The following is a 13,369-nucleotide window of genomic DNA, read 5'->3' as shown; positions in this document are numbered from 1 at the left end:
CTTTATTCTTTCTACAGGGAATATTCTAAGATGACCTTTAGTTTCTGTCTCCTTGATAAAATTACTTTCACACAAAAGCAACTTTCAAAAAGTATCATCTCATCATAACAGATTAACACAATTCTGTAAGCGCCTTTTAAATCACAAGACGTTAACCTCAGTCTCCATTAAAAATATCACATAAAATTGGCTTGTACTCTCGTTTTCATCTCTGTCCAAAACAGAATATAATACAGCTTTTCTATTTGTAAATTGATTTAAAAATGTGATTTAAAACCCATCACTGCACTGTAACTTGCCACATACATGGCAAAAACTAAAATCTAGTGATACAGAACAATCTTACTAAGCTATAAAAATTGGAGAATATTTAAATTCAGTATAATGTTCTTAGAAACAATGATTCTAATTGATATTCTGAATTTTTGTCAGAAAAGAGAGTTTCCAGCAGCTGTGTGTGTGTGTGTTTACATTAGCTGCTGATTTAAATATTTATAGAATTCATATAAATTAAATATTACTTCTGTATTTCTTCTTAATACTAGAAATTCTGATGAATGTATAGGCATTGGAGTTAATTAACTAATATTCATTATATATTATTGTTTTACAATATAAATCATAAGACAAAGTTATGATGAAATCTTTGTGACGGCTGAAGCACATTCTGGGAAGAATAAAAGTGCACCCAATTTAGAAAACTTCAAGTTTGAAAAGGTAATACAAACAAAACAGAGAAAAATAAGAAGTTCTTAAGGAATGTTTACTATCCATTGTCCTTGAATTTTCAGAACACACTGGAGTCCATTCTACAGGCTTCTATGGAATTACATGGACTCATCCACCACTTTGCTGCCTGTCGTCATCACTGCTGCTGCCAAACCGCCACTACAAGGAAGAAAGGCCAATCTGAATGGAGAGATTTGAGGCCACTGATTGAACGATGTCACTTAGGAGACAGAGCCACTGTGAATGCAAAGTTACACATGCTGTTACTCTGCCTCATGGTCACAGTAATTGAAGAATTACATTTAACTCTCACGGGTCTCTCAAATCTCAAATGGATTAATGATGCACCTCCCTTAGGTCCTGACAAACAAAGAATTCCGATTTATTTTACCAGATAACTCTTTAATGGGGCGTAGAAGATAAACTCAGCTAATACTGTGATATTTCATGTTCTTTTGCTAGTATTACTTATATGTGTATCCCTCTCAAGACATTTTTGGTTCAGAAGAGTGACTGTGTTTCAGGAAAGATTTGATATTCATAGTTCCCCCAGCCAAATGCTTCCCACCTTTTTTCTTTTTCACAAAGAAAGTTACAAATATTATATTCCCTGGGGGAAATGAGAGAAATAAGAGCACCCACATGGAGTTTTGTGAGAAAAATAAAAATTACATTGCCTAAATATTATGTAAATAAAAAAATAATACTTAAAGTGTTCGGGAATACGACCTAACGTTCCTCACTGGAGCTTTCGGGGCTGGATGCCACTTGCCATACTTTCCAGCTGCAGAGGCAATATTATAGAAAGAACATTCCATATTTTCATAGGAAAATTAGGTTGTTTCAGTAACTATAACTTTTCTACCAAGTTTTACGCTTTAAATGACTAATACGCAATTCCTAACCAAGACGTCTTAATCATAATATTTTCAAAATCTTGATAGTTTTCATGGTGAAAATTTTTTCAAACAAGCAGATGATCAGACATGTTAAAACTTACACAGCCTTTCAAATTTTACAAGAGTTGAAAGTGTCACTAAAAGTAATTTTAAATTTCCTGTGATAATGCAAGAATACTTCAAACCCAATCAAATATTTTAAATCAAACATTTCAAAATAATGATGAAGCTCTAATGTAGAACAGGCATGCATTGTTAAAACTGGCCAGGATATCACTAAGTGTTAATATCAGCCACAAAAGTGAATGCAGACAGTAAACTTACAAGAAGACACAGTTGGGGCACTTCCTGGGGCTGAGCCTCTCAGGAGCCCCTGCCCAGCCACCCCCAGCCCTCTCTCCCCACCGCTGGCCGCACCTTGGGCTGCAATCTGTGTTCCTTGGGCACCTGGACCACGAACTCCTCTGGTAGCTCCACGGGGCCCTTGTCCACGATGAGCAGCGGTGCGCTCTGCAGCTGGCTGCTGAAGCAGATGTCTGGGTGGAAGAGCGCCTCCTGGGCTGCGCTCAGCGTGTCGCAATGGAGCAGCAAGGGCTGGATGTCGTTCACTGTGCTTGCCACCTGCGGGGACCGCAGGGCGCACCATCAGACCCCTGCTCACCTCAGTCCCACCTCAGGGGAGCCCTGGTAGGGGCTATTTCCAAGGCTGCTCTCTGCCGCAGGCTATAAGCCCAAGATTCCAGCCACCCCAGGCCCTACTCAGACAACCCTGCAGCTGAGAGGATTACCTCCTGGCCCCTAGTATAATGCTATCCTAGTTAAACACTATCTTAATTAAGCTAAAAAAAAAAAAAAAAAAAAAAAAAAACACCCTCATCCAAATCTCTAATAATGATTAGAAAATTAGTCATAATTATTGAAAGCACAGTAAGCTACCTGAAAAAATATAAATATTATTTTTATTTTCATAGATTCACAGCACTCTAATGTAAATTAAGGACACTAATATCTACATAAGTGTAAATAAGAATAATGGTTCCTAAACTCAATTTTTACACAAAATGTTTGATAAGGTAATTGGTAAAGAAAGTCCCAGAGAGGTGTTTTTCCTTTGTTTATTTGTTTTGTTTGAAGTATGGTTACAGTTATATGGATTTTTTTATACTTATTTATATGTTTTCAGGTCATTTAACTACCATTTTTTGAGAGATACTGTATTAAGATCTATGGTGGACATTAAGGTGAAAAGGATATACACACATTTTTTACCATTTATATACACAGTGATTTTACTGACAAATGGTACATATTACATAAATGAGTAAATATGAAAGACCAAGACAATAATGAAAAAAGTATACATGATTTTTAAAAATAATTCAGAAAACACCCATACATTTTATGCTTTGAAAATAGAGATATTTAAATATAGGATTTTTTTTTTTCTGATAAACTGATACATGAGATACACATTTCCCTACACTGTTTGCAACTCATTTAATTAATAGAAATGATAATGAAAATATGTCTGCCAACAGAAAGGATAAATTTTACAAAGAAAAAGATTTTGCTTCACACAAGTATTTTTAAACATGTTATAACATGCATGTATAAAAACACAATAATGTTATGTGGCTAACATTAAACAGGAGAGAAACTAAGAAAATCAATAATGCAAGAGAATTTTATGATCATCTTTCTAACACTAGAAATTTATACAATGGTGCCATAATTTCTTGCTATGTAAAATATTTGCAAATTAGGAGTGTAAAATATATCCCTCCCAAAACACATAAAATAATACAACTTTCATAGAAAAAAATCATATTAAGAAATATGTTAAACAATGTATCTATAATGGAAAACTTTAACATATAAGCCTGAGACATTGTCCCAAAACAACATTTTTATCTGAATTTATTACAATGCATGATTACTAAAATATCTAGGCAAACGTAATCTGAATGCCATTTTTATAGTCTGTGTAGATGAAAAAGGTGACAAAGAAGAAAATAAGTTTCAAGACCAAAAAGCTGTGAAAATCAACATCTCTAAGTAATTGCCTTCATTAATGTTTCACTCTAGTGGTATCATTTCTGATCTTTTGGCTACTAAGATATCCCTCTCTTCATTGCCTAAAATGACAATGTGACTAATATAAAAATATTTTTACATGAATATATACAGGCGTGTTTTCTCTAACATCTTTATTACTACTCTATGGAAGGAAATTAGCCAAAGGTTATCAAAATAGGTTATCCTATATACTTCTGTTATTCAAAAATTGAAAGATTTTATCCTCAGCCAAGTTAAAATATAAGCACATCTAGAGTGGGGGAGAAGGTGCTTATTTGTTCATTCATTCAACAAATATTTATTGAGCTCCCATTACATGTTGGGTCCTATTCTAGGTGCTGGAGAATTTGGTGAAGAAAACAGACCACAAAGCTACTTTAATGAATCATACATCATTATGATTATGAGATTAGAAAACACTTAAATAAACATTAGAGAAAATATACCATATAAGTATGAGAAATCTAATGAAAAATTTAAATAGAGTAATATGTAAAGACTACTTCACTTAGGTTTTTATGAAATACTTGGATATGGAGATAAAATATAAATTGGGATTTTAGTGAGATTTAAAGTGGCTAATCATACAACATTCAGTTGTATGACTGTAAGTTGACAGCCAAAGAACTTCCAGGATACAGTAAAGGCCTCCCGGCTAGAACCTCCTTGGTGTGTTTGAGAAAAAACACAACGGCTGGGTGTAGTGGTCAAGGTGAAGAACAGTCTGGAAGGCAGAAAGGCAAACAACACCCAGATCATGAGCTTTGTAAGCCAGGGTAAAGAGCTTAGTTTTAAGACAATCTGTTTAGGATAATTATTAAAACTCTGGGGAGGAAAGGGTAGCATAGGACAGGGAGGTGGGAATAGGGATTTCTTCTGAACTAGAGATCAAATATTTCTAGAAAAGGTCCATTTCTAGAGTAGGCAAAGAATGACAATTGATTTAAAAATGAATAAACAATGGAATCAAGCATCAACTAAACAGTATAATAGTGCCTGTATCTAAATGAAAAATATCTAAAAATAAAGAAAACATAAAGACACATGTCAATAGAACTAGGAAGCAAACTCTTAGGGATCTAAAAAGAGTAGTTTGGCTTGAGGAGTAAAATGATTTCACGGAGTAAGAGTAAAGAATACAAAGTACCAGGAGCTTAAGTAGACTTTGATTGTAAATCGAAAAAAGTAGACTGATGTGTTCTATGGAACCAAAGTATCTTATGTGTCTATAGTTTGTACTCTCATTTAAATTCACTGTATCTATAAAAGAAATTCAATGGGTGGCAGGAAAACTAGAAAGGCTGTTACACTACCCACATAGAGAAGGGTTATTAGAACAGAGCCAAAATCTCAACTTCTGCTTTAAAAAATAGGTGTGTACTATACTCAAGATATTGTATGACTTCTGTGGAAATATTTATTTGAATTATAAATATAAATCCAATTTGTCTTCCTGAAGCTATTATACAAATAAGTCTTCAAGATAAACAGCACACTTACAAGTCTGGTGTCTGGTATTCTGTTAGAAACACAAATCTTAAGTCTACAAAGATTCTTTCAACTCACATGCTAGAAAGTTAGAACATTCCTGCTACACAGATCTCCCAAGGTTCACGTGAAGAGCTTTTGCTCAGAAACTCACTCTCCTTGGGGCGCAATAGCATCTGAAGCAGCCAGTTTCCTTAGGTCAAGGAAGGTGGTATCTATGCCCTGGCATTCTCCACTCACTTGTCTTAATTGAATACATGGGCTACAAAACCAGGTCAAATTACTCCTCAAAGGTTCTTTTCCTCAGATATTTGAAGATAGTTTTTACATTCTAAATGTCTCTTTTTTTCTCCAGACCTTTAAGAGAAAGGATTCTTTCAAATTAGCTATGAAAAATACACCAGCATGTTGTGGCATTAACCATAAGTTGAAGGCAACCCTCCAAGTTTCCTTCCCAATACCGTTCGAGGCCACAGTTTAAAACTCTGTTGTATGCAATTTTAAGATGTCGCAAAGTTAATTTTGGCTCTGAGACAGGAATCTATAATAAGGTCAATACATCTTGTTCTTTCTATCCTTCTTCAGAGAAATTTCATGTTTATATTTTAAAAACTGCATATCTGATTAGGATTTTATTTGAATTGAGGGGGCGATTTTCTATTTTCATTTGTTTTTAAAGTTTTAACTTTTAAATCATACATAATATATAATACTCCTTGTAAGCAATATGAGTTATTGTCATATACAAATCATCCTTATATTTGATTCATATCCAGATATTTTTACAATGCAAGTACTTTCATTCTGCTTCCCTAGTGGGCAAGCATGAAATATAAAATTAGTATTTCATAACCTTCTATAATGATCAAAATATTTATCCCATGTCCATGTTTCTTAAATATCAAAAGCCACCAGACACACAGTTCCAGAATGTTGGTTGTGGGCAGACATGAGGCAAGAGGTAAGCAAAAGAAAAATAACGAGTTTTTAAAAGGTAAAGTATTTGTGATGATAATACCAGAGTTTTCATATTATCTGTGGAACATATAATTGGTATAAATATCAATAAATATCAGAATTCAATGATAGATAACTTTCAGAGATCAATACTGATTTATGTATATTTTTAAAGTTATATAAGTACTGTTTCTAACCAACTTCAGCTGTTTCTATTTTCTTGTTCTTCTTACATGAGCAGCTTTGTAATTCAGTCAATTATTCAGCTTATTCCTCCAAACAGCTATTAATCATAACAGTGAGCTGGGACTCTAAACAAAACAATGGGCTAATTCTATAATGAGAGAAATGCTAAAAACAAAATACAACCTGGGCATATTTATCAGAGTTACAAGTGCTTTATTTTCATAAACTAACATTTTTTCTTACAAGTCATTTATTTTTGTGTTTTAGGGTTATATTTCACCATGTCTTTATTAGCAACCATGAGCTTTACAGAGTTTGAAATGTACACTAATATAGCTATGTCTCTAACCTACATATAACATGTTTTCACCTTAGTAGTATCTCTTGGAAAGAGAATACTTATCCTCCTGAACATACCTGCCTAATCCTTTGTACAGATTATCCTTCCTAGTAGGAAATCTTTTCCCCTACTGCTTAGGCTTTCCAAATCTCACCACTTTCTAATATCACTCTTGCCATAATTTTACCAAACAGTTCTCTCTCTATAAAATCATCATTAAATTTCATAATATTTTCCTTCCATTCTTTACTAAAACATAATCAAAATCTTGTTGCTTTTTATTTCCAAGATTTAAACAAACACAGTATTGCCATCTTCCCTAATTGAAGATTTTAAAAATTTACTTATTTTGTTTTATTATATTCTAGCTCAATCTCAATATGTTACTTTGGTTGGTTTATAATTTAAATCATAGATCTACAAAATAAGGCAAATGCTCAGTAGGTTATAAAAATGCCTATGGAAGAACTTCCACAAGATGGCTAAGAAATTTTGGGTTGAGGTCAGGCACGGTGGCTCAAGCCTGTAATCTCAGCACTTTGGGAGGCCGAGACGGGCAGATCACGAGGTCAGGAGATCGAGACCATCCTGGCGAACACGGTGAAACCCCGTCTCTACTTAAAAAAAAAATACAAAAAAAACAAACAAACAAACAAAAAAAAAAAACTAGCCAGGCGAGGTGGCGGGTGCCTGTAGTCCCAGCTACTCGGGAGGCTGAGGCAGGAGAATGGCGTGAACCCGGGAGGCGGAGCTTGCAGTGAGCCGAGATCGCGCCACTGCACTCCAGCCTGGGCGACAGAGCGAGACTCCGTCTCAAAAAAAAAAAAAAAGAAATTTTGTGTTGAGTTTCTCATCAAAAGCCACTTAAAATATAGTATTGCATCATTACATTAACATCTCTGAGTCTATTTTTTCATCTGAAAATTACCAGTCCTACTACCTATGACTCATTGGATTGTTATGAGTATTCACTGAGCTATTATGTGCAAAACTCTTTAGCTAACAGGAAAGTATTGTGTAAATGCTGGAAATTATATTGAAAAAGTTACAATAGCAAATAGTTCATTGCTACCAAAATGTCTACTCCAACTTCACTGCAACATATATAATAAAAGGGAAGGAAAGAGAAAAGTTGGGGGCAAAGAAGAGACCACTGTTTTCATTTCCTTTTCTGTAAATAAAGATACATTTTCAATCCTGCTTCCTTATGCATACCTGAAAGGCTCTCTCCCACAGTACCTTCATTTTAGCCATATAAAAGATTATGCCTTTCTGGATTTCTCCCTAAGGTGTATATGATAGATGCATAATTTCTTTATAGGCTGGGTAGTAATCTCTAACAATAGTCATAAAAGATCCAATTCAAGCACCTGAGTAAAGATGCCATCAGGTAGAAATTGCAACGCGAATGTTCTAACGCAGAGGGGTAAATCTGTTTCAAGTCCGGATCTTATAAGAAAATAGCTGAGCTAAGTAGTAACAAATTGTCCTCTTGTGTATAATGAAACAGATTTTATGGTATACCTGAATGTTATTTAACTCAACAGGTTCCTCCTGCAGATTACCTTGTTTCATAAAGTACTGGTATGCCTGATGTGGGCAAGAAATTACACTTCAGACTACGTTCCTCATTAATTTTCTCCAAAACATAGCTTGTTACAATAAAAGAAAACAAATAAGTAAGATAAACTTTTGTAGTCATTCAAATAAGAAAAGAAGTAATCAAATAATCTCTCTTTGCTAACAATGATTCTATGTCTAGAAAACCCTAAAGACAGCAGAAAGCTCCTAGACCTGATAAACAACTTCAGTAAAGTTTCAGGGTATAAAATCAGCATAAAAAAATCAACAGCTTTTTTTTTTTTTTTTTTTTTTTTTTTTTAGACATAGTCTCACTCTGTCATCCAGGCTGGAGAATGCAGTGGCGTGATCTCGAGAGGCTCACCACAACCTCTGCTTCCTGGGTAGCTTAGACAACAGGCACCTGCCACCATGTCCGGCTAATTTTTTTGTATTTTTAGTAGAGAGAGGGTTTTGCCAAGTTAACAAGGGTGGTCTTGAACTGCCGACCTCAGATGATCAGCCCATCTAGCCCTCCCACAGTGCTGGGATTACAGGCATGAGCTACCTTTATACACCAGTAACATTCAAGATAAGAGCCAAATCAAGAACATAATCACATTTACAATACTCATCAAGAAAACAAAACATCTAGGAATACATCTAATCAGGGAAGTAGAAGATTTCTACAAGGAGAACTACAAAACCCTGCTCAAAGAAATCAGAGGTAGCACAAACAAATGGAAAAACATTCCCTGCACATGGATTAGAAGAATTAATATTGCTAGAATGGCCATACTGCCCACCCAAAGCACTCTACAGATTGAATGCTATTCCTATAAAACTATCAATGTCAGTTTTTACAAAATTAGAAATGAACAATTGTAAAATTCCTATGGAATCAAAAAAGAGCCCCAGTAGCCAAAGCAATCCTCAGCAAAAAGTACAAAGCTGGAGGCATCACATTGCCAAACGTCAAACTACCTTATAAGGCTACAATGACAGAAATAGTGTGGTACTAATACAAAACAGACAAATAGAAAAATGGAACAGAATAGAGAAGCCAGAGATAAAGCTACACACCTACAACCATCTGATCTTCAACAAGGTTGACAAAAATACACATTGGGGAAATGACTGCCTATTTAATAAAGGGTGTTAGGGTAACTGGCTAGCCATATATGCAAAATAATGAAACAACGCCCTTACTTTTCAGCATACACAAAACTTAAGTCAAGATGTATTAAAATTTTAAATGTAAGACCCTAAACTATGAAAATCCTAAAAGCAAACCTAGAAAGTATCATTCTTTCATCAGCCTTAAGAAAGAATTTACGACTATCCTCAAAAACAATTGCACCAAACCAAAAATTGACAAGTGGGACCTAATAAAACTAAAGAACTTTCACACAGCAAAAGAAACTATCAACAGAGTAAACAGACAACCCACAGAATGGGACAAAATATTTGCAAACTATGCATCTGACAAACGTCTAATATTACAGAGAGCTTAAATGATTCAACAAGCAAAAAACAATAACCCCATTAAAAAGCAAGCAAAGGACATGAACAAACACTTCTCAAAAGAAGACATATAAGCGGCCAACAAACACACACAAAAAAACACTCAATATCACTGATCATCAGAGAAATGCACATCAAAACCTCAATGAGATACCATCTCACACCAGTCAAAATGGCTATTATTAAAAGACAAAAAGTAACAGATGCTGGCGAGGCTGTGGAGTAAAAGGGATGCTTACATACTGTTGGTGGAAATGCTAATTAGTTCAGCTGCTGTGGGAAGCAGGTTGGAGATTTCTCGAAGAACTAAAACCAGAACTATTGTTCTACCGAGTATTCCCCTTATTGGGTATATATCCAAAGGAAAATAAATTATTCTACCAAAAAGACATATGCATTTGTATATACATTGCAGCACTATTTATAATTCCAAAGACATGGAATCAACCCAAGTACTCATCAATGGTAGACTGGAAAAATACAATTATCTCTCTCTCTCTATATATATATATACAGGTATATATAGATATATGTATGTATATATACACACACCATGGAATACTATGCAGCCATAAAAAATAATGAAATCATGTCCTTTTCAGCAACACGGATGCTAATGGAGGCCATCACCCTAAGTGAATTAACACAGGAACAGAAAACCAAAGATTGCATATGTTGACTTATAAGTGGAAGCTAAACATTGAAACTCATGGACATTAAGATGTGATATTCCCCGGGTGCAGTGACTCACACCTGTAATCCCAGCACTTTGGGAGGCCGAGGCGGGTGGATCACCCAAGCTCAAGAGTTCAAGACCAGCCTGGCCAATATGGCGAGACCCTGTCTCTACTAAAAATACAAAAATTAGCTGGGCGTGGTGGCGAGTGCCTATAATCCTAGCTACTCAGGAGGCTGAGGCAGGAGAATCGCTTGAACCCGGGAGGCAGAGGTTGCGGTGAGCCGAGATGGTGCCATTGCACTCCAGCCTGGGCAACAAGAGCAAAACTCTGTCTCAAGAAAAAAAAAAAAAAAAAAAGATGTGATATGGTTTGGCTCTGTGTCCTCACCCAAATCTCATCTTGAATTGTACTCCCATAATTCCAGTGGGTTGTGGGATGGAACTGGCGGGATAGTTTGAATCATGGGGACAGTTTCCTCCATACTGTTCTCATAGTAGTGAATAAGTTTCATGAGATCTGATGTTTAGGGGTTTCCACTTTTGCATCTTCCTCACTTTTCTCTTGTTACTGCCATGTAAGACGTGCCTTTGCCTCCCACCATGATTCTGAGGCCTCCTGAGCCATCTGAAACTGCAAGTTCAATTAAACCTCTCTTTCTTCCCAATCTCAGGAATGTCTTTATCAGCAGCATGAAAACGGACTAATACAAGATGAGAACGATAAACACTGGGAATTAAGAGAGAGAGTAAGGCAAGGTCGGAAAACTACCTATTGGGTAGTATGCTCAATACCCTGGGCGACAGGATCATTTGCCTCAGATTCATGCAATATACTCCTGTAGCAAACCTGTACATTTACCCCCTGACTCTAATATAACAATTGAAATTATAAAAATAAATAACAGATGACATGAGGAAAAAAGATCCAGATATGATTAGATATGTAGGTCAAAAAAATTTGAAAAACTTCTGTATTTATAAAAGAATAAATAGTTTGCTTTTACACATTAGAGTCATTATCAGAACACTAAGCTACTATGTTACAAAAGTTTTATAAAACACGCTGAGAATAGTGAAAGAGTCAAACAGGTGATGGTGAATAAAGCTAAAGGGAAACATTTCATTTTGTTAAAGAACAAAAGAACCAACTTTTTAAGATTACTTTTTAATAGGTTTTCATAGCTTGCATTTTATGTATCCTATCAATAAAGGGAAATATAGTGACTTTCATTATAATTGTTGTCTAAATTGTACTACCGTGATGTAAATACCTTAAACACTTCTGAAAATGAGTAAGCACAGATTTCTGTTAGTGATATAAATTTATTAGAGATTTGGCTTCTGACAAAAAGGATGTTTTTTTTCATTCCAGTGAAATAAAATCTGTATTATGTACCTTAAGAGGAGTGATAACTAATAGTAAGATTTTCCAAACACCTGCTTCCTTGTAAACATAATGCAAACACATTTAAATTCATGGTAACAGAAAACCTTTAGAATTTGTTATTTGGATAACATTGACTTTGTTTTTCCCTCTACTCCCCTCCTCAAGAATATCAATTTTTTAATTGTATGGCAACTATACTTTCAGAATGCTGTAAAGTAAATCCTTTCTTTAAAAATCTTCACAACTATAGTAATGAGGCACTCTTCCTTAATCATACTGCCAATTATAACTAATGTGTGGGCAAAATGAGCAAAAATGATCCATATATTGACAGAGGTTTGTTTTGCTAGTGAGTTCTAGCTCTCTCTCCTAAGTAAATAATAACTGGCATTTCTGAAGACATCTGAGAAGAATGAGAACTGTTTTGCTTTTTTATGGTAGTTAAGGTATTTTTCCCACCCATCCACCTTTCTCAACACATACACACAACAAAATCAATCTGTTTTAAAGTCCCTCCCACAACCCGTGGGAATTATGGAAGTACAATTCAAGATGAGATTTGGGTGGGGCCACAGAGCCAAACCATTTCACACCTTAATGTTCATAAGTTTCAATGAATGCCTGAATTCTGTTTAACAAGACAGCAAATATGTTAACAGGCTCAAATGTCAAAATGATCGATTACGTTATGTTGGTGGTATACATAGAATGTGATTATTATTGGACACCTACTTTTAAAAATCGACTTGGTGGTATTTTATCTGTCTGCAGAGGGACACCATAAAGCCTGCCAACAGCCTGTAACCTCTAACTCTAATAGCTATCACAGCTATTCCAACTATCCAGCTATTGTAACTAATCTAAAAGGCCTCCTTTTAAGCAATTGTGTAGTGTTCCCTGGAGGAAGAGCATCATACCAGCCTGTTGCTTTAAATTGTATGCTTTATTTGTCTTCATTATTAAATAATGTGCCCTTAAGGTCTGCATGGTTTCCTCAACTTCCCTATCAAAAGGAGAAAAAAAGGAAGAAAAAGGATCATTGCTAAATTGTCACCACCACTGTTGATTTGTATGGAGAGCTATACTAAAGATTAGTTCTGATCTAATTCAGGTAATATTTATGTTTACTACTCTTGTGATATCTCTAACAGCTTGGAGAGAATCAGTAATGAGTGAAAGCAGACTATCTGTTCTTTTATAAATACAGAGGTTTTTTTTTTTTTTATTTTTATGTTTTTAACCTACATATCTAATCATTAGATATTTTCCTGTTATTCTCCAACGCAACAACAAAATCAATCTGTTTTAAAGTCATCTGAGTCCAAGAAAAAAGAATGAAATGTTGTAAAATGCTATTTTATGTTTGCATGTTATTTTTATCTTTGCATTTAATCAAAATAATGATTTCTCTAATTTAGGTCACTGAATTTACCCTTTTTAATTTCACATAAAACTAATGATACCAAAGTGAGGGTATATCCGTCACTCACTATTCAATTTTTTCAAACTGAGAAAGAAGAGTGATGACAGGATATTTTATTGGA

The 13,369-nt window shown here is 34.9% G+C and overlaps 1 protein-coding gene across 7 annotated transcripts in view; it reads right to left on the bottom strand.

Annotated features, from left to right (window-relative positions):
• Positions 1-13,369, bottom strand: part of ADGRL3 (adhesion G protein-coupled receptor L3) — a 915,407-nt gene that overhangs the window by 575,063 nt on the left and 326,975 nt on the right. For 4 of the 7 annotated variants that reach the window (XM_030925166.1, XM_030925184.1, XM_030925171.1 and 1 more), the window contains one exon: positions 2,046-2,249. The exons of the other annotated variants lie outside the window; for them this stretch is intronic. In XM_030925166.1, coding sequence (XP_030781026.1) covers positions 2,046-2,249 — 204 coding nt within the window. The remainder of the gene's footprint in view (positions 1-2,045; positions 2,250-13,369) is intronic. 7 annotated transcript variants of the gene reach the window in all.

Source organism: Rhinopithecus roxellana, chromosome 2 (assembly GCF_007565055.1).
Source record: "Rhinopithecus roxellana isolate Shanxi Qingling chromosome 2, ASM756505v1, whole genome shotgun sequence".
NCBI lineage: Eukaryota > Metazoa > Chordata > Mammalia > Primates > Cercopithecidae > Rhinopithecus > Rhinopithecus roxellana.
Note: the sequence above shows the minus strand (reverse complement) of the source record. Positions and strands in the feature narration are given on the sequence as shown.